At 38.5% G+C, this 23,081-nt stretch overlaps 1 protein-coding gene across 20 annotated transcripts in view; it reads left to right on the forward strand.

The window, feature by feature from the left end:
- The first annotated feature begins 722 nt into the window (after window positions 1-722).
- rims2a (regulating synaptic membrane exocytosis 2a) overlaps window positions 723-23,081 on the forward strand; it is a 145,796-nt gene continuing 123,437 nt past the window's right edge. For all 20 annotated transcript variants that reach the window (XM_086079536.1, XM_086079528.1, XM_086079539.1 and 17 more), the window contains exons 1-2: window positions 723-937; window positions 1,395-1,580. In XM_086079536.1, coding sequence (XP_085935662.1) covers window positions 1,411-1,580 — 170 coding nt within the window. In that variant the 5' untranslated portion in view covers window positions 723-937; window positions 1,395-1,410. The remainder of the gene's footprint in view (window positions 938-1,394; window positions 1,581-23,081) is intronic.

Raw genomic sequence — 23,081 nt, forward strand, 5'->3', positions numbered from 1 at the left:
TATGTTCTCTTTTGAACTCCTCAAGTAAATTGCTGGGAATCACTTAAAAACAACTTCAAAGTTGTGCTCTGTAATTATTTCCATGAAGCCTATTTACAAGGTTTTCTCCCAAGTTTGATTTAAATGTCATGAGCTGACAGTGTTTGATTTAAACCATTTAAGCTACCTGTTGTTTTACTTAGTGCTAATTTGCTTATTGGCCTTGTCAGGTAATATCCTTTATCCTCTTAATGCTGTCGTTTAAATCCCATCGCCACAACTACCTGAACGTGGTTGAGGCCAGCGTGAGTAACGGTTCCTGGAAATTTGCAGTATTACAAATATATATATATATATATAAATAAAATGCTATTGCTCAAAAATAATTGATTGACAAGAATAAATGTAAAATGTTTTGCGTAGCCTAGCCTATAACCTTTCATACCTGAGTGACAACTACCATTTTTTATGTTTCTCCAATGTTACATAGGCCTGCAATGTACTGTACATAGCTACTATACAAATCTATGTTATGGCCAGATTGTCGTTCGAAGCTATTATGTACATGCTAAAATAAAGTATTAACATGTTCCAGCTGCACATTAGCTCCACTCCGTGTTTCCCGTGCTGCTTTACGCCTGCTGTCAATGAACATCCAAGCATCCTCCGTTTGATTCTTCTACGCGTTTCCGTCGCCCCGCCTCTTCTGCCCGCCGCCCCCCCCCCTCTCTTTACCCCCTTCATCCCTCTCTCATTGCATCCATTTTTGTGCATTTAAGAAATCTCCAAGTATTACCAACCTGGATTAAAACAAGCCAAACAGTGACAGAGGAGGCGTAAGGACTCCAAAACAAACGCGGACGGACCTAATCTGTTTTGTTCTAAAATGCGAATGAAACCTTTCTGAGGGATGGCAGCGATGGGTTAGACAGGATTTAACATGACTGCAAAATAAAAGGCAAGACATGCGTTTCTTTTCACCTTTTATTTAGATTTTTGTCCTACCTCGTGAATGGATGGATATTTGTAACACTACATGGAGGTTTCAGCCTGCAGCGTTTGCTTCTATTCAAGGCATCCATTTCTAATCCTGAGTGCTTTCTCGAGAGCACTAATGTTTGTGTTGATTTCAACCTGCAATATCTAAAAGACCACCAATCCTCTGATTGCAGCCTCTGCTCCATATCACAACGCACTCGAAAGCTCATCATGAGATTTTAATAGAAAGAGCGAATATATTTAACGTGTAGCACACCATCATGTGCATGAACCGTCGTGTCATCTGTTAGCCTCGACGGGCTCCATCCAACTGCACATTCAGAATTTGCCCACGACATGAAATAGTTATTTTTATTATTAGCATAAAAAAAAGAAAATGCTTCCGTTTGATGCAAATTCCTTTCTGGTGTTTGTAGCCACTGTGAGTAAAAGATGTCCGCTCCACGAGGGCCCAGGGGCGGTCGTGGCCCTGCTGCCTCCGCGGCCGGCACCATGCCGGAGATGCCGGACCTCAGCCACCTCACCGAGGACGAGAGGAAGATCATCCTCGGTGTCATGGACCGACAGAAGACGGAGGAGGCGAAGGAACAGTCCATGTTAAAGTAAGAAGTTGCTCGTTACAGTCATTTTGTCCACACTGCTGCTGTGGCTGCTAGCTAGTTTGTTGGTAAGGTCCATGATGTGTCGTGGCTCGATCATGTTGCCTCTTGACACCCAAGCCGCGGTTCAAATAGTCGACGTGTGCTCGACATTTTCCCTCTACAGTCGGCAGCTCTTCTCTCTTAACACACATTTTAAAAATGTTTTATGAGTATGACATTCTTTCCGTGCTACTTTGGCGTACCGCACTGTGAGGGGTTGGGTGAGCGGCGGCAACGGGCGCCATTTTCATGTAAAAACACGCCAAGTTGTTTCACCTTTACCCACGAACGTCATCAGCATTACACAATATGTCACTGGAAAGATCATTTAAGGTGTCCTCTCTGTGGCAGCCACGCACGCGTGTATATGTGCACGCGTGAATGAGACCATACACAAACACGCACACGCGCGCGCGTTATCACTTCGCCGGTGCACAGATGTCGCTGAGAGCTTTTCAGCACCAGGCGCTGTCCATTGAAGCCTAGTAGGTCTTTTTTCTTCTTCTTTAAGGCGGGCCAGGAGGATTTCCGTCACTGGTGGTGTACGTGTGCCTTAACTCTACTGTAGTGCGATGTTATTACTCATTCGTCTTGTCCATGTTATAAACCTAAAACAGTTGATTCAGAAAAAAAAAGAATTAAATGAGAGAATTGTGTTTTTTAATGTCCTATGCAGTTGTTTTTCCAGTTTTTTTCCTCTCCAAATGAGTCTTAATTTACAGTGTATGGTATGAAATGTAAACTTTATAAATAAAAACAGCTACCCCTGTGAGATCCAGTTCAAAAGTCTGTCTTTAAGAGCATAAAGGCCAGATTTTTGGGGGGTAGTAAAATTACATGTTAAATTACAATGCTACCCACATAACAACTACTAACAATAAGGAAATTGACTTATAGAACTTTTCTAGCTATGCGGCAAAACTATTTATAACAAAAATAGTAACAACATTTTTCTTTGTATTGCCTAATGAATGAAGATATTTCAGTTTCAAGAGCAAAAATGCTTTCCTCCACTTTCTGCTGTCTGTGTCAAAAGATTTGCGAACATATCAAATTTATGATTAAGATCCTCAATTAAACACAGCTTTAAAGCAACACTAAGGAACTTTTCAACCTTCATAACAATATTTTCATAACTCTTCTGATGCAACATCGACTTACACTCTAAAAACAGTTGGGTCAAAAATAACCCAACTATGGTTCAAAAATGGACCGATCCTCTACTTGGATCAATTTGACCCAACTTCGAGTCAAGAACTGGGTCTTTTAGTGTAAAACAATGCATACATATCGGTCATATCCTTTACTTGGGTCAAAAAAATTGGGTAATTTTGCATAAAACAACCCAGAAAGTTGGGTCAAACTATTGGTCCATTTTTGACCCATAATTGGGTTACTTTTGACCCAACTGTTTTTAGAGTGTACAACTAGTTGAATTAAAACTTTGCCATGGCCTGAGGGGGTCTGTGTCACCTTTACTAGCATGAAGTAACTTTGAGAAGGGTGGCAGGAACCCTGCCACACAAAAAAACTGTGCTAACTGCTTTACGGCATGCTTCCCCCTTTCCCCATTCATTACGGGACGGAAGTCGATTTTAACGTCTACGCGCGGTTGCTGCTGTCATGGCAGAAGCTGCAAAATGTTTGTCTGAGGAGACAAAAAAAGAAAAAAGAAAAAGGGAGGTTAAAAAGGACAGATAAAGGGACAGTCAAGGAGTAACAATTGCCTGGCTTTTACTCGCTGGTGTGAGCTCAAAGACAACACTATGCGCTGCTCCTCATGGGAAATGTGGTCTTACATCAGTCAAAACACTACCACTTTTGTCCATATGGTGTCGTCATAATCAACGAAAACTGAAAGTTCCTTAGTGTTGCTTTAAAATGTTTTGATCTTATTACTGATTACTCTTGCTTTGGTTCTGAATGTGGAGATCTGCTCAGGGCTGGGTGGATCTATTCTAGTGGGATACAGGGCTGTGGTCACCCCCAGAATCATGAAAAATCCAAAACTGTTTGCCTTATCACCTTTAACAGGTGTTAAAAATATCGAAAAAGTTTAGACACCCCTGTTATACGTAGAAGATGACCATTATATAATAAAACAACATTGACTAAGATGCAGTGCAGCTCTGCTGTGACAAGTGTACTATTACTATCTTTACAAAGGTATCTCTTTGTACCGGTTCTCAGACTGTGCAGGTGTACCTAATGAAATGTCCAGCGAGAGGACTGTCTTTAATAATCAAATAATGGTTACAATTGCCCATAGTGACTCGCATGTGCTCCATCCCCGTTTGCCTCAAAGCTTGCCCAGTGACGTTAGTGTGAGCCCTGTTACTGCAAGCTTTTATGATGCATTAGGGCTGTTGTTTTCCATCACCAGGTAAATATTTGCACTAAGGCAGCATTCCTAATGGAAAGAAAGTCATGCAGCCCCTACCTAGCGCTACTTCATGCGAAACATGACTCATGTACTCAAAGATACAACAACCTCAGCTACTGTGCTGTGTACTGTTTGATTCACACAGACCCTTTCTGCGCCCCATCAACCCCACTCCTTATTTATGTATTTATTTATTTTATTTATTAACAATGGTTGAGTGTTTGTCACATTTACTTTTTGTCGAAGGTAAAAGGGTTCAGTTTTAGTTTGATAAAGCTTTCTCATTAATGAACATCTCAGCATAATGTTAGGTAACATTAGAATGATGTGACCGGTGTAGCTGAACTTCTGCATACTACTGAAGCTACTATACTGCAGATACGTACATCCTGATAAATGATATCAGGTAACCATTAAGAGTCCTCCTGTTTGTTTTGTTTTGTAGCAAGACGTATTTTTCATAGTGAAATAATGCTTTCATTCAGTCATTCAGTCAGCCCGTGTTGTGTAGTTGTATTGACTAAGTGGAAAAGTTGAGTCATCATGAGTCATCAAATAAGTAAATACCCACCCATGAATCACACAAGCAAGCGTTAACGCATACATTGGGGCAACATTCATATGCTCATATGCTGGATCTGCAACGGATTAGCTTGTCTTTGAATGATTTGTCGCATCGCCAGCGATTTCAGAATCAAACACCGATCCCACCGTGTAGCCACCCCTTATAGCTTGTGCATCTGCGCAGTCACGGTCCAATCCCACAGCAGCTTGGATGGCATTTCAAGAAAGTGGCAATTTGAACATCCAAGTGTGTAATCCAACAGAGGGAATCATGGGAGGATGAAGGCGTGGTGGACAGAGAGAGAAGCCTTCAGCTGCTGGGCTGACCTGCACGATTCAGCTAGGTTCTTACTTCTTAGCACTCCTGTGTCGGAGCATTTCCAAAGTTGGATGCAGCCATGCAGATACCTTTTGTAGAACGCCATACTCATACAAATATGAGCAGAGCAATTATGAACCACGGCTGCAGTAGTATTTGTGCAATGAAATCTTCTGAAGCTATCAGCTAGCTCGGCATTCCATGCATCAATGCGTCTCTGAGCAGAACAGTAATGATGTTTATGGGACCCCCATCCCCCACCCATCCAGACATGGTATATAATTGAAGCAAGCATCATCTGGCTGTAATTGGGTGACCCATAGAATGCCCCGGGCTTCACTTTTTCTTTGCTCCTCTATCCTCGGGCTACTTCCTGTTTCTGCTTAGTGGCTTAGAATGAAAGGAGAGTCAGTTGGGCTCGTTTTGTGCTTTTCATCCCTGTCATATCACTTCCTGTATTCCTCTTGCTCTCGACAGTGTTACATGTGCTGTGATTGGTGCTATGAGCCAATCATAAATAAAATCACTAATCTAAAACATGTTGTTAGGTTAAGATCGAATATACTTTTAACACTTTTGATGAGTGGTCCAGTGCATCCGCTTCCTGCTTTTCAAGGATCACAGAGATTCAAATAATTTGCTTAGGGCATCCTTTGAGCTACTAATTATTATGACTGTCTTATAGGAGGGATTCCATCTGAGATGCAACTATTGTAGGACTCAGAAGTGTTGCATGCTCTGTCATCAAGTTGCATGGGCTTCGTTTGCATGAGACACAGATGAGAACGAATGTTTATGGATCCAAATCAAATCATTGGAGAGATTAACATGCCATCTGTAATCTTAATTTTTTTCAACAACTCATTAATACTAATTCATTAGGAGGCCTGCTATTGATGAAATAAAATAAATACAAAAAAAGTTACATGCCTGTGATTTGCTGAACTAGCCACTGTCTCCTCCAGTTCAAATGATAACATTTCATCAGCATTGCATTTGTGAGCATGCTCTGTCATATATGGCTGACGGACATGTCTGTGTTTCACATGATCAAAACTAGCATACCACAGTATGGACTGCAGACCTCCACTGAGTTTTCACATAAAAAAATAAAATCAACTGCTTTCTTATAAACTTAGATGTCATTTATTATAGTCTGAAATTCTCAGTTAAAGGCTAAAGCATGCAAACTCTTAATGTGAGATGTGTAAGGGTGTAGTGTGTTGTGCTCACCATGAAGTGCGTAGCATTAACTTTGATTCATTACATCTTATTACTATTACACAAACCACACATGTACAGTTGTGCTCATAAGTTTACATGCCTATGTAAACTTATGAGCACAACTATAGCTGTACAACAGAAATGGGAAAAGTATTGACATTCTCTGCTTGAGTAAAAGTACAGTTACTTGTGTAAAAACAACTTTGGTAAAAGTAAAAGTACTCACTCAAATAATGACTCAAGTAAAAGTAAAAAAACAGGCTCTGAAATGTACTTGACGAGTAGAAGTAAAATAGTGGTGACTCACAGTACCCTCATATTTACAGGTTGTTCTAATCTAGCCAATTGCACGTTATGTGATCACGTGTCGTAGAGCCAATCACAGGCTGGGATGTACGGGACCGTGTGAAACACTTCATATTATTGGTGGAACCAGGATACATTGGCCGCTGATTTTTCTTCCAGGTCAATTATTTCAATCGTTTTAATGCATTTAAAAACCAAAAGTAATGACCTTGTTTTGAAAATGTGTCAAGTAAAAAGTACAGATACTCATGTTAAAATGTAACAGATAAAAGCTAGTCTAAAACTAGTCTAAAAAAAAAAATACTCAGGAAAGTACAAAGTACTGAAAAAACTACTCAAGTAAAGTAACAAAGTATTTGTACTTCATTACTTCCCATCTCCGATGTACAAAAGGTAAATGTCGCTGAATGACACAAAATTCTACGAATCCTCACCAAAATTCACATCCGCATCTCTACTCATGTTCACTTCAACCTCTGAAAATATCAAAACAATTGCCACAGTATTTTTGGATTTTTTTGGGGCATTAAGCCTTTTTTCTCACCATACAATTGTGCTCATTAGCTTACATACCCATAGGTTATGTAAACTTATGAGCACAACTGTATACTCATTTATGTGATATGATATCTTTTATCTTTATTTTTTATGGAGATCCTACGCAGCAGTACAATGTGGGACTGATCAAAAATATATGTCCATGTTAATGAACATGGTGCAAAGGTGTGAAATTATGTGGACTTCGCGTGCTTTTTATTGACAGTAGAATGTGTCAGCCAGATGGATAGAATATATCAGGCTGTGTCATAATGTTGTGTTTCTTCACATATTACATTAAAAGGATTTGCTGACTCTAAAATACAGTTTAACCAGATGTGCCACACTGCTTTGCGCTGATTAAGAGCCTGTTAAATTCTCCTTGTGAGAGTGAAGGGTGTGAAGAAAAGGAAAGGACAGAAGGGGGAAAGACAAGTGGAAAGTTTGGTGGTGTTAGTATTGGAGCGAGTAGAGGAAATGAGAAGAGAAAACAAGAGGAGAGACATTGACGTCTGAGATGCTATCAGGTCTTGTTGCTGATATGACAGCCTCAGTCCCCGCTGACAAGCATCAGCCATCTCCCATAGCATGCTTGCCACATCAGACTTCATTGTCTCGCAGGCTTTGTTCTAAATAACATCTGCACTCGTCAGCATAGAATTTATTCTCTTCTAGGCTCTTATCCCTCTAACAAAGTTTGAAGGGATTTTCCTGCCCCGGTGCTGCAGTTTGAAATGCCCTTGGTGAAACATGACTGTCAAAAAATTTAACTACAATCATGTACTACTGTATGCTGTATGTGGTACTTATATGATCCCGTGAACTCCATACATCAGGGTTTTCCAATTAGTTTTCCCTGAGGACCAAATTATGTCAAGGTTGCCAAATTGTTCTGGAGTTGTTTTTTTTTAAACAATCGACAAGTAAATATTGATTTATGTGCAGAATGCAGATGTTGTTTCTGCTATTATGATGTTATTAGTTGTAGTATTACTGTTATGATTAGGAATACGGTTTGTTGTTGCAGCAGATACTGTATAGTAGATATAGCTTGTTTTGGGACAGACAAGAGAAACATGCACAGTGAAAGAGAATAAGTTCAATATCAATTTACTTTTGAATACCCCTTTTAAATACTTTTATCAACAGAGCAGTTTACCCCTCAGTAAAAAAAAAAGTCAAAACAACTGAAGCAATAATCTACGAAACACTGACATGAGTGGCAAAATATCCAAATGGCTTTCAGCATTTTTAAATATTGTCTGATGCATTTTCTGTTATAATATGTATGGTTTTGGAACGGGAGAGCAATTTGAAGCACCCACAATAAGACATAACAGGTTCATAAAGTTTTTAAAACTGTGCTATATTATGAGTGAAATGGGGAAAAGAGGACAAATTGAGCTAATGAACACAACCTTTGCATTTAGTGTTCGCTCTGACCCCCGGTCACCTACGCAAATACTACATACCGTTTTGATATTTTTTTTCACGATGACGATGATACGACAAAAGTCCCCAAAATGTGCTACTCACACTGGTGTATGGAAGGTGCAAATGTTTGGTGGTGGTCGGAGGGGCCGTAGGCAGTCACACCTCCGTCAGTCAGCTGTGACTACTTAAGTAGCTTACTGCCACCGCAGTGTGAATGTGTGAGAATAATGCAACCGCTGTAAAGCGTCTTTGAGTGTCCAAAAAGCGCTATGTAAATCTAATGCATTATTATTCTTTATTATTAAAACATATTCGTTGTTTATTCCCAGTGACAAGTTTAGCATCTTAGATTGCTAATATGGTGTTAGGTGGTTTGAGACAGGATAGTAAAACATAGAGATCTTGATGTTGACATCACATGTCCCAAAATGGCCGTTAGTGCAACCATTTTGGCAGCATAAAAGACGCGTACTTTGAGTAAACGGCAAACGCCACACTTTAACAATGATTGACAGCTGTTGTAGACCAGCTGCCCCAACGATAAGAGGCAAACAAATGATTGAGCATGCTCCAGGCTACCAAAAGAGTAACCAATGCGTAGCCAATGTTGCACTTTGTACATGGTGGCTAAATCAGCAGATGCTAACAGTTACCACACGCAAATGTAGGGGAAATAATCAGTTTCATTCATTTGTGCTGCTACGGTTTAATAAATATTACACAGTTGAATTTAATAACTGACCAACACCATAAAGAAGAATTTTTACGGTATAAATGACAGCGGCCGATTTAGCAGCTGCTAAGTTGCTAACGTACATAAATAAGACTGCCAAGACTGGCGTGAAACCACACATAAAGGGGAAATAAATCCGGATTGTATAAACTTGTAAAGCCTTTGTATGATCAGATTTGAAAGCACTCACCGGCGTCGCCAAGTTGAAAAAAAAAAACATGTCCACCTCGTCTATATCATGTCCTTTTCAACAAAGTGACCGTCAATGCTCTTGGGCGGAAAGTTGACGGATAAACGCTACTTTTCGCCCTCCACGCCATTGTAGCCCATTAACAATACTTTCCTGCCGCAGGGGGGCGTGTTTAGAGAAAGTCACATGACCTCAGGATCACTGCTAGCTCCCCCAACACTAGCAGTCGGAATGACAGCTCACACTGACTATTTCTTAATGTTATTTAAAGTGAATATTTCCTCCCGTGATATGCAATCGACTTCCTCTGAGTCGCTTTTAAAGTGAGTAAGTGAAGCCCGTCACTTGAATGAATGGCTAATGCAAGCAACTTGCTCGTCACTTGTCAACATAACCTAAAGCCAACAGTAGCTCCCATGGCCCAAATGACAGCAATGAGTACATGGTTTGCTCACAATATTGCGAATACAAACATGGGAGTGGGGGCAAGGTGGCCCATTGAGTTATACTTCCAGTGTTTGTGACCATTTAGAGAGAGGCCAGGAGGCCAAGTTCAAGCTTTATTGAGATTGTGAGCTATCGATATGTTTATTGTTGTGGGGTGACCCTTGCTATCTTCGTTACCATATTACCGTATTTATTATGAAGAGACTCATGATCTTTCAGGCTCTGAGTAGTGAGCTTCCTCTTCTATTTGAGAGCTGATGTGTTGCATGTGAGCGTGATACTCTGCACACAGCATTTGTTGTTCACTCACCATTGTGATAAGCATCAACACGTTCACTTCACAAAGCAGCTGACCAGTTTTTGGGAATGATTTTGCCGTGTGTCGCTATTGATTTGCTGTAAGATGAAAGCTCAAATTAAATCGATATTTTACTAATAATGAAGTGTCATTTTCAGTGATCAAAGGACTGCAGTGCAGCTGTACATTAAATCATGGCTAGGAAGACTAGGTGTCTAGATGGACGTATAGTAGATCTGTACTAATTACTTGAGTTGTTTTTAAAGATGTGATTGAGAAATGCATTAAAAAGATTGATCTTTCTAACCTGTTCTGAACCTCTGAAGGAAGGTGAGCGCTCCTGAAGACTAGGTGTCTGCTCTCAAAACCAACACTGGAAATTAATTCAACATAACACACTGATTATAAACTCTAACTTCAACAATTCAACTCAACAATTTATGTGATAATCCTTCCTGGGTTGGTTTTTGGATTTTATTGTCTTTAAGGTGAGAAAAAAAGATAGCTATCTGTGAAGGGTTTTGTTCTAACTAGAACAGATTTTTTTAACAGAGTCATGACACGGGGCTTTCTACATTGGAAAAGATAATACATTCTTTGGACTTACTTAATTTGAACAAGCATATCGGTTGTACATGATTTAAATTAGAGATGCAAAATGAAAAGGTTTGGCCGAAACCGAAAACCGAAAATGAAAAATGCTTGGCCGAAAACCAAAAACCAAAACGCCACCCCAAAAATGTATGCCAATTTTTTACTATGATTGCATTTATTATAATTAATTAAAATTATAATATTCTTTCGGCTTTAATTTTATGCCGTAATTATTATTTCTTTTTTGCCATTTTCGGCCGCAAATTTTCAGTGGCCTAATATTCGATGCATCACCAATTTAGATGTGTTAAACTAACATTGAGCATTTGATTATTGTTTTTTTTAGGAAAAGAGTGGAAAATTACAATCATATGCAACCAAAAATTCAGTGCTTTATTTCTGGTGTATGTTTTAGCTGTGACTTTATTTGTCTAAATTGAGAGTAAGCTAAAGTTATAGTTTTAAAGCTTCATCATGGTGCCAGACCATCTCAAGTTTATGTTATTTAATGAAAATTTGGATAGTTTGCACCATATTTTTACATGAAATAGGACATGATTAATGTATATAAAATGAATGAAGAGAAAATGCTGAGTTTTACATGTACTCGCCAGAACGTATGAGTATATGTCACTTATAAGAAGCTAACACTTACCGTATAATATAATCAGTAGCTCGGTATTTATTATACATTTTGCATTTTAAAAGTCAAATTTATTTATTGTAACAAGTGTTTTAAAAGGTGGGGGTCCGTAATGGCTTAAGTGTGCAAATTCAGCCTAAAATAAATGAAAATAAAAAGTAATATAAATATTTTTTTTAAGTCAACCTCTACTTTGCGGAAATTCACTTATTGCAGGGGGGCTGGGAGCGTATCACTAGCAAACAGTGAGGGAGCTCTGTATGAGAGTTTCACACAGCTCTCTGTATTGCATATCGAATAGCTGCAAAGTCCTTGAAGTCAGTAAGTTCTTATGTGAGTTAGTTTTAGAATCCATGCCATTGCTAAATGTCGTGTATTCTAAAATGTTTGGTCAATTTTGTTGTCAGTGAAAATAGTGTCAAATGAGTGATAAGTCATTTATTTGCAGCAGGAAGCAATTTGTTAACATCTACTTAACAAGAGCTGATGATATCAATATCCAGGAGGACCTGGGTCAATACGAATACAATTCCACCAGCACCAGTGAAGCACCTAAACAGACCCACAGAAGGAGGAGTGCCCTGTTATACAGTCAGTGTATGTGGCTAATTGTGTGATGTGTGGTATAAGAACCATGTCCAGCCGGACAACCACAGAGGGAGAGGAATATTGCTCCCAGTCCCTAAACAGGCCCCAAGGCTAATGGGGAGCAAACCCCCCATTGTACCACAACACAGCTCAAAGATTAGAGGGAGGAGGAGGGCTCGAAGAGCGACAGAAGAGCCCCCCTCAATTCCCCTCAAGCCAAAGGCAAAGACAAGGCATCCCCGGGCCCGAGGGACCAGCTGACACCCACAGACTGGGCTAGAACAGCAACACAAAATTTTGCAATTAACTTGGAAATTCTTTTACTTCCATGTGTGTGATGCTATATGTTCATTCTGATCAATCAAAAAAGACTATACAGTAGTGTACTGTAAATTTTATCAGACTTTTTAAAATGTAGTCTTAATTTTAGTCCAGTTTCAATCACGCTTGATAGTTTTTATCATAGTTAGTCAACTTCATCCCGTTTTTATTTAGTCAACTTTTAGTACTTTTGGTAAATCTAGCATTTTGGTCTTTATCTCAGTCCAAGAAAAGATCATTTTATTCATCTAGTTTTAGTCAACAAACACATTTTAGTCCAGTTTAGTCAGGACAACCCCTGTTTATTTATTTATTTTTGTCAGCACACAATTACAGTCAGTGGCTACTGTGGCTCCATGCTGCGAGCTAGTCTGTTAGCGAGTATTAGTTAGCTATCGGATTATTGTTAAAATGTTATAGCAGTTGGATTAATGCTACGGTATAACTTTGATTTACTTTTTTTTTTCTTAACCTTTCACTGTGAATCCACCTCCTTTCTGTCCCATGTGTTTGTGCATGTTGCACTCGCTAGCTGCAGAATTGCAAGGGTGCGTGACAGTGTCATAGTGACAGATTAGCAGAGACAGGATTTTACAAAATCTTATAATTTTCATCTCGTCTTTGTTCATGAACTAAAATGTCCATAGTTAGTCCATTTTAGTCCGGTGAGGTACACTTTTGTCTTGTCCTCATTAGTTGACGAAAATGCATATTGATTTATTCCCAGTTATTGTTTATTAATGAGAGTTTTCGTCTAAAAATGTGTGTTGACGAAAATATTTTTGTTTAGTTTTAATTAACGAAATTACCACTACAGTACTGTTTTTTTCTTCACATTACTGTCTATTATGGCATATAGTATTGCGTAGCAAAAATGTCAAACACAGACAGGCGCACAATCAAATGTTTGGCTGTGTGTTTCTGAGTGCAGGTTTATTTACTAATGGTATTTTACACAAAGCCCTCTCTATAATCTTCTCTTCACTCGGTATGTTTTCTGTGTGTGTTTGTGTGTGTGTCTGTATTCTGCTCATTCAGGCTGTTTGGAGCAGGTGCAAACCAGTAACTCAGACACATAGATGCCGCCTATTCATCTCTTCTACTAAGCAAATTAGCATGTTTGACATTTTCCAAAAATGTTTTATCATTATTGTATTATTTAAATGAAATTGCAATTTTTACTTTAATGAATATATTATTAGAATCAATATTATTTGCCAAATTTTTGTTAGCTATCCCTTAGCTATCCCATTTGTGAGGCATTCAGGGTTCATTTTGAACTCAGAAACCGTGAATGCCCCTTTCCCGATAAAGGGCAACATACTCTTGGCTGAATAAATGTACATTGTTTACTCCCCAATTCTCAGGGCTTCAAATAAGTCATTCCTCGACATTGCAAAGTGCAAATAATTTGATGTTGAGCAGCATTCTTTTTTTTTTTTAAGTGAATGTCAAGTACATGCCAGATTGATTGCCATAAAGAAAATGGTTCACATGACATCACAAATGTAGCCTTGGGCCTTATAAAGAAGTATATGGCCAGTATTTGAACGCTTCATTCAAAGTCACTAGCATGGATCTTACATTAAGACATACTGCACATTGTGGAGTCTGGACTAGTTCTCACCCAGCCGAGGGGTGAAGGGAGCTTTGTTGATGCATAAAATGCACTATTCCCACAGATCCAGTCTGCATGTATGCATGCTTAAAATGTGTGATTTTGTGTATATGATCCACCAGAGGAGGCCTTTTTTTCATCCCCATCATCTGGCTGGAGGGACAAAGAGATCTGATGCAGTGATCTCAGGATCATGCCCTTCGACCAAACTCTGATGGAGGGTCTCCTACTAATCCCTTAATATTATTCGCCCTACGGAGCTACAAATTGCAACGCCTGGTTGTTAAGAAGTGAAATGAGGTCAATGGTAGTGGCACAGAACCACAGAAATCCTCTGAATGATACAATCTATGGAGAATTTCCTGAACATTGTTGAACAATTTACCAAGCAGGCAAACTGCTGTTAATGGCTGTTGCATGGTCTTGTTTGTAATATCATGGCTTTCCATCTGTGCAATGTGACAGCTAAGCTAATGCAAGTGAATCCTTTGATTTGGAGAAAGTTCAGCAGAACTGTCTGTCTCCAGACAGATGTTCAATGCTGTCTAGTTGAAGTTATTTTTTTTTACTTGTGCAGCACTTTTGCAATGTAAGTCCCTGACTCCTATTGTCTATGCACAAAATGATAATTCCATAAGTTAATTGATACTTCATCTTGAGTGTGTAACGCCATATGGTCTGTACATCAGTATTTTTAGGCAAGGTGATATTGGATTGCCTTTCTACTTGTCTGCCTGTGTACACTGTTCACTTTGGTCTACTTTGACCCTCTTATGGGGTGCTCGTGCACACTTCGAACGAACTGATGATTTTTACACAAGAAAAAAATGCTAACAATAAAGAGCTATATTGCACTTCTGGTTCCCACCCTCTCTTATACGTGGTGATTGCATCAACCGCAACCAGGGACTATGTGCCCTTTTACGTGTTCTTTTCTCGAGTGTATGTGTGTGTGTGTGTGTGTGTGTGTGTGGATTTTCCGTGCTGTTTCAGCTCCGCCATCTGGCGGTCGTTCAGGACTCATAGAACCGTAGTTACATTCGTAACTGTCGTTAACACTCAAGGCCAAGACTATTTGATCAAATAAGATAATTAAGTAATACGTATCTTAAAATAAGCAGAATAATCTTGTCTGACAATTTTATTTTAAGTGAAAATAACTTGTCAAAGCAAAATAAGTAAATTTAGGTTAAATTTACTTAAGAAATCACTTTTTGCAGTGAGCGCATTTTTAACTGTTTGAATTTGCCAGTCATGATCCCAGTATGCATTGCTACTTCTGTTTCGGCAGTTCCGACACAAACGTACTCCAAATTTTGTCTGTTAGGAAGACAATGCTCATTTGATCAAGGTTATTAATTTAGCTTCTGAGGCAGTGCTCAGTTGTAAAAGGTGAACTTGTTAGTGAGTTCTGAGTAATGGAATTGTCAACTGCTACATTAATGTGGTCAGGAGCGTCAGTATCAAATAGCAATGTGTATTATTGAATATGTTATGAGTCTTTGCCTCATGTTTTATTGACTAAATTATCCAGCCCTAAACAGATGTACTGTAAAAGTGTTTTTTAAATATGTTTTTAGAATTAGATTCCAACACCACCATTTTATATGTAACTCTTTTGGTATTGGATTTTTTCAGAGGTAAAATTGATGCAAGTAGCATATTCCCCTATTGTTAAAAAATTATTATTTTTTGTCTCTAGTGAACTTTACAAAAAGTATGTTGTTGTATTATTTGCAAAGTGAATTGTGCCTGAAATTTTGATAAAGGCTGAACACTCCTCAAGTTCATATCTTAAATTCATTCCTGATGGGGAGCGATAATCAAATGGCACAGGACGGAGTAGTGAAGGCTGGGATGACAATAGGCCAGGATATCTATTACAATTCTATTGTTAGACATGCCTGTGCTATTATTATAGCCCCAAGTGAGTACAGTAGAGTCCACCTGCTGCAGCCATCCAGAAACAACAGCCTCATTGAGATTTTTTTTAGGTGTGTTTTTGTTTGAATAGGGTCACATGTGATGTGCTGATATGAGAAAGGGGGATGTGTAGCTAGTGCGGTATTTGTAATGGGATGATGTCATCATGATTACATGCTGTACTATAAAGGTGTTTATTGTTTGTTTCGTGTTTTAGCTTCGTTTGTGTTTGAGGACATTTAAATCCGAGTTTCTCCCGTTTTAGAATTGTCTCACCGGGCAAAAGCAGCAAGCAAATACTTTTGCTGGCTATGAGACCGGAAATAATTGGGTGATAGAAAGACTGCACAGAACTGGTGCTTGTGAAGTCATTTGATGCTGAAATCGTAGCGGGTTAGAGGAGGGCATGGCGCTAGAGTCAGTAGCCTCTGTCTGAATATTGCAGTTTGATATCTGGCTAATGTAAAGGGTTGTGACCCTAGTGGTGGTGCAGGGAGGATTAGGTTTAAGGCTGGCTCTCTGCTCCCAGAGCTACTATTCAGTCATGAGTGGGAAGAGGTGTGACGTTAGCACGGGACATTGCCCAAAAAAAGGTGCTGATCACAGCCAGAATAAAATACATCTGTCGGGATGAAAATAAATCAATAAATGAAGACAGAGAAGGCTGCCAAGCATTCACATGTAAAAGAAGAAAAGAAAAAAAAGCAAGAGCAATATGGCTAAAATACTGGTCTACAGGAAATGGAAAATGGAAGGAAATATGAAGTTACTACCCATTTATAGTTAGAGCAATTGTTATTCTTTTAAGTTGGACGAAAGCCTGACTTACAGTTTTATGTTCTAATTCATACCAAAGGTATTTGATGGTCAGGCCAGTTAAGTTCTTTCAAATCAAACTCCTCCACCCATGCATATAAAGCTTGATCTGTGCACAGGGGGCAGAGGCATGCTGGAGAAAAAAAGTTTATTCAAAATTGGAAAAGCGAATATTTGTCCAAAATCTCTTTGTAAGTGAAGAATTAAAATTCAAGATGAACTTGATACTAGCTCATCTTCTTAGTAAATTACTACTTGATTAAGGTATGTGTCTGGAAAAGTAACTAAAGTAACTAGTAACTAAAATGAATAATATTACTTTCCCCCAGTAATGAGTAGTGTAACGAACTACTTTCAAATTTTAAGTAATAATATTACATTTACTTTTTCCCCACAAAAATAAATCACTACTATTTTCATTCCGACCGGATACGGAAATTATTCTGTTTTTTGTTTTTTTTCCCCCGGTTGGAAACATTTCATACTTGTCTGTTCTTTTTTCAGGCAGGTGGTGTAAACCACCCATTTTGTTTGGTCTGAATGAATTTGTTTGCGTATTTCTGAAACTGCGAACAGTAAACTGTTATTATTGTTATCAGTTTGAGCCCACATGTGGTTTCATTTAGTCAGCAAAATATGAATTCATACATAGTAAAAGTCTTAGTGTTAATATAATTCAAATGAGGGTACAAATGGACTCAGATTGACTCTTCATGTCATGTGTAAAGAATTAAATCAACAATGGAAATGAGAATTTACAATAGGCTGTAGAAAATACTTCTTATGTTGAACACGCAAAGTAAGACTTTTGGGGAGAAAGGATGCAATTATTCAGGGTGAGAAGAAAAAAATAACTTAAAATAATAAGTAACTCGTTACTTTTAGCAGGGTGTAATAAGTAAGGAATATTTCAAGCAAGTAACTAGTAATAAGTAATATATTACTGATCTTGAGTAACCTGTCCAACACTGCCTTAATACTTTAGTTTTTTTCATACAATCTGGCCAAATGTTACTAATATGCTATATTTGTCCACCTTATATTTACAGTATACGATGGGCAAAATATTAAAGACACTTCTTACTATCATGCCATAGATACTGTAAGTCAAACATTGACTGATCCATTTGTTACACCATTTTCTATAGCCTATCCCAACTGACTTAATGCGAAAAGGACACTACACCTTGGACTCAGTTAGTCATAGAGCAAGAAGAGTAAATTAATACCTCTCTGACTAAGCATTATGGTATGTTTTTTATAGGATCTTATAGCTGATACACTGAGCTATATCAGAAATTATTTAATCACTTAGTTGTGACGCAGTTATAATTTTTTTTTTTACCTGTTCCTTAGTAAATGTATCCAAAGTCTTGATTTGGAAATGAACTTGTGAATGTGTGAGCTGCTGAGTGATCAGCTGAATCTCCATTTGGGAATCTGAGAGGGGAGACGTGAAGGAGCTTTTTGAATCCTGGCAAGTAATCTAAGGAAACAGATGGATTTTAGTTATATATGGCAACAGATTAACCACTTCCCTGTTGTGCAGAAAACCTGCAGTCGCCAGCTTCTGTTTAACATTCTGAATGTTAGTCCTTGGTCAGGAGATTTGGCTTGTGCACTGTTAAAATACCTGTTCAGATGAGTGTGTACCCTATGGATTCAATTCTATCTGTGTTTTTTAAGGCCAACAACCATCCCACCGAGCCTCTAGCCACCCACCCTTAAAAGCCTATCACACTTTTCCAGCTCCGTTTGCCACAGGAAGTCAACAGCGCTGCCTGTATACATTAAAGAGGAAAAGTAGTGCTTTTGACTACTACGTGTACATGCAGTACATTGGAATGAGCAGGTGTGAATTATGTAAATGAGCCACTGCTTTCAGTATGCTCTCCTTTTACATAAGGATGTTGATTTCCTGCATGTGGATGACAAGAAAACACACAATGACACACTGCATGTTCATAGACAGCGCAGCTGTGTTTGAGCGTAAAAACAGCCACATCTGGATTTTCGTGCTACTGTAAGGCTCGTTTTGCCTTTCCGGGAATTTGCTCTGTGTCATGGTGTGCGAAGCCCCCCCCTTGACATGCCTGACCATTTGGCAGCTGAAAGCTGACTAAACTACACACTTGCTGGAACCACATCTAGCTATTGGTGCAGGTAGTGTAGCACAATTCTGGTGAACGATTGGGGATGAAGTGCCCACTTCACAAATCTGTGATCTCCCTGGCCAATTTTGCTTCATATCCGTGGAGGTCTTCTCGCAGGTCCTTAAATATGTACTTTGCAAATTTCAACCTTACACTTATGGACTACAGCAAACCAGTTTGTTTATGGTCACAATTCCGCATAACTGCTGTTTTAAACTCTACCCAGCTGCGTGTGTCTGTGAAATTACCAAAACCCAGTCCGACCAGCCCCTGCACAGATTTAGACAGCATCTCGTGCTAGACTAGTACTGGGAATGAAAATAGAGCCCATTTGAAGAATTGTTATGTTGATACAGTTTATGCTACATTTTGCAGTTATGGAAAATGACAGGTTTTATTTGCTTGTCAATTGACTTGATGAATTATAAAGAGGGAATATGTGTCAATTCACTTTTGGTGGAACTTGATCATTACATTTCAGGGTTGGTGCCTCAGGTCAAACTTTACTCATTAAGGTCAATGCTAAATTTGCAACAAACTACATAGACTAATACTGCATACTGAAGCCTGTGACATATATTTTGATTTGGAACAATATAAATTGCTGTGATGAAAATGGTTGTTATGCTTGATAATGTCAATGTGTTTTATATCTGTTGACATTGTCACAATAATATAATAGTGTCGGCTTTAATGATTAATTGAGTAAATAAGTTCTCGTTCACAATTGACCTTCAGTTTCATAGATATGGTTGCTATAAGGTTAAAGGTGCAATAAACCATAACAAATCAGAGTAAAAATCGCGGTGAGCCCTTTTTAATTTTCTCAGTTGTTGACTTTATTCTTATAACATGTTGTATATAAAGCGTGTAATAAAAGTTAAGTTGCAGATTTATCACACTCATTTTTTCACATATAAAAATAAGTCAACCTCATCATAAAACAATAAAACACTCTCACTTGTACAGTATAACAAGAAATGACAGTAGCAACTAACCAGTTGGTGGCTCCTGCTCACAGCTTCTTTCTCTTCAACGTCTATATTATTGTCACTTTCTGCTCACTCATCCCTTAATCTCGGGGTTAGACTACTGAGTTAGGTTTGAGTGTAAATATTCTTTTAGAATCAGTGTTACAATTAGGAAGTCCCAAAAAAAAGCAAAATGTGCAACTGAATGACGAAGGAAGTATACTGCTGTCTCCTTAGATTTGCTGAAGCATTCTGCCACATGCTGACATGACAATCTGCATGATGATGATGGTGGGTCAACCTTTCAATCCAAATTTTTGGGTGACTTTAGTTGTGGTCAATTGTATGACACTTGGGGTTTGTGTGTTTAGAGCCAGCATTGTATTTACGGTATTTGGAGTTCTTAAGTCTGTTTTACAGGAAACATTACTTGCGCTTGTGTGCATTACTGCCCAATTTTCCCACTAAATCTATACCATATCCTCATGTCATGCGTGTTGATATATGTCAACATTAACTCCAGCAGACTTCTGTGACATTTTCCCTATTGATCATTTGCATGAAAGTTACATCTTATGCCAGACTGACTGGCTGGGTCTGTGTTAATGATGTACATAGTTGGTGTTTACCCACTGAGCCAGATTACTCCTTTATGATCCAATTATCACTCAATCTGTGGTGGACGCAGAGGAATCTCAGGGTTCACTGCCTTAGGCATGAGATCTTTTATCCGAATGTGTCTGCTGTAGATGCCAAGATGAAGTCGCATCTCATTTGTTTAAAATGCTAATATAAAATGTTAAAGGGATTTTAGATGCTTTTGTAGTATGTAGTTGTAGCTAATCTTTCGTGAGCAGTAGCTTTGTTCTCAAGGTGGTGACAATCAATGTGTCAAATTAGGGGGTTTGTATAATGCAAAGTGAAGTAATGCTCATTTGAGCTTGGCACACCATTCAAAAGGAAACGTTTTTTTTTTAAATTGCTGCTCATTTTTTCATTCATTCCAATTCTATTTTTTTTAATGTCCTCCAATAGCGAAAGTGGCCTATGTGCCTGCTTGCACTGCCAATCAGAAGTTGTTGGATCTGCTGAGGTGCTTGTGACATGCTGCCGACCTTGTCTCAGCAGTGGGTAAAAGTGATGATTCACAGCCCTTAGAGCTGTCACGTCACCATTTCTGTGAAGCAGCTGGTTTATAGGTGAGAGGCGGAGAGATTAAAAAGGAAAGTATATGTAAGTGCGTGTTCTACTCTTTTTCCTCTGTTTGTACTCAACAAAAAGTACAATTGATAGAGAACACACAATTTGACAACATTTTGTGAGATTACATGAACATATCCGTAGCTTTAATTTCTAAAAATATAAACAATTATATTTGTGGTAGAATAAAGTGTTTTAATGTATTACTGTCATGGCTCATTTAGCATTTTATCTGCAGTGGGTGGCTATGCCCTGCCATAAAATTTTCTGGATAGTTAAACAAATGGGTGAACTTTCCTCTGAAAATTGTCAGTGAGGCTAATTTGTTGCATTATATCGTCAAAGAATTAGAGAAATATTCAGTATGTCATAAACAAATGTAGCATTTTAGTTGGCTACTTGTCATGCTTCAATCCGTGGAGTCGTATTCCCATTTGCGGTAAACAAACCTCTAAAAATTACTGGCTTGTTGTCTACACTTCCAGACCACATTTTGGTTTTGAAAGTAGTGCTTGTAATTTCATATCATATTTATATTTTTACTATTAAAGAAGGCACAAACTGTAAGTCCAGTCCAGGTGGTATGCCACCTCTCCTCCCAAGTCAGCTGGGAAAAACTCCAGCTCACTCTCGACACTAATGAATATAGATGGGGCATGAATCCTATTTCCCCCCAAATGTTGGTACTACACAGTATTTATTGCCTTCTATGTTATGATAATGTGTCACTTTGATATTCAACAACAACAATAAAAACAACAACAACAACAACAAGTATATTGTTACAACTAACCAACAATCCAAAACATGTTTAAAATTAATAAAAGAGGTTTAATTTCCAATAGGTGTGAATGGTTAGTGCTGTTTCTCTATTGGCCCTGACTAGTGATTAGTCCAGGATGGGTTCTCAAGGATAAGTCATATAGAAAATATGGTAGATGAATGAATATATTGTGCATATGTTTCTCACTTTGTGTATAAATAAACTTTGGAATGGACTTTGGAAAGGTTGCTTAGTAATTGTTAGTTTTGCAGTCCACATGCCCACTAGAGAGCACTATAGCATCAGATATAGTCAGAACAGGCTCAAAACAAATAGATACAAATTGTTGTATTTTATACTTGCCCCCCCTCAGCAGCCAACATACCAACTATATCACTCATGACATTTTACACTCAGTCATTTTACAGCCCTGTAGCAAATAATACACTGCTCCCGCATGGACCTGTACACACATTCAGTAAAGTACAGGAGCATATGACACACGTGGGATCCGCGTCCACAGAGGCTGGTGCTTTGAAGCAGATCCTCACACGTTCTGCCCAGTCGACATGCAGGCAGGGAGAAGGCTCGATCAGATAAATATGAGGCTTGTAATGCGACCACAGAGACGAGACTGATGGGATCAATGAAGAACAACGTTGTAGGTCAATGGGAGAACACAGCGAGAGGATAAATATGGACTGGCTCACCCGGAAACAGAGCAACAAGACTGATGGGTAAACGGGACTATAATCTTCTCTTGTGTGTTCTCACTCTCATTATTGTGGAACAATTCGATGATGTTTGTTGACTGGATGTTGTCTTGTAATACTTTTCTACTATAAGGTTATTTTTGATGACACACTACTTTACTAATTTTGGTTTTCTTTAATGTGTGAGGAGAGTTGCATAAACATGTGCACTTTAAAAACACTACAGTATTTAATTTTAATGTTCTAATTTTATTTGGCTAAAGTTATACAAAACTTAGCTCACTCACAGAAATACATCTTTTTCGGCAGAATCATCATGACCTGCAATGGTTTATAACTTGCAAATGGAAGGCTTAGTTTAACGTTATTAATAACTCATTATTAATAACCGGTAACTTAAGGTTTACAGTAATCCTTTTATGCTTGATGACAGATGCAGAACGACACCTACATTTTAAGCTAATACCTGCGTAATTTACTGCAAAAAGTAACTGTGCTGTATTCTGTTCTGTTCTCAATATATTTATTGTGTACTAGTTATTGTGTGCACCTGTGCGGTGCTCTAGTGTCACTAAGCTAGTGTTCTTGTTGCAAGATACTTTGACTTGTTTTCCTTGAATCGGTGATCTGACTGCATTCGTTGTTATCGTGACAGATACAAGTGTGTGGCTCACATCAAGATAAGTTTGTCTGATTTAAAAAAAGTTGTTTTTAAACCTCCCTC

The sequence above is a fragment of the Leptonotus elevatus genome, chromosome 6 (assembly GCF_054856555.1).
Source record: "Leptonotus elevatus isolate MCC_2025b chromosome 6, RoL_Lele_1.0, whole genome shotgun sequence".
NCBI lineage: Eukaryota > Metazoa > Chordata > Actinopteri > Syngnathiformes > Syngnathidae > Leptonotus > Leptonotus elevatus.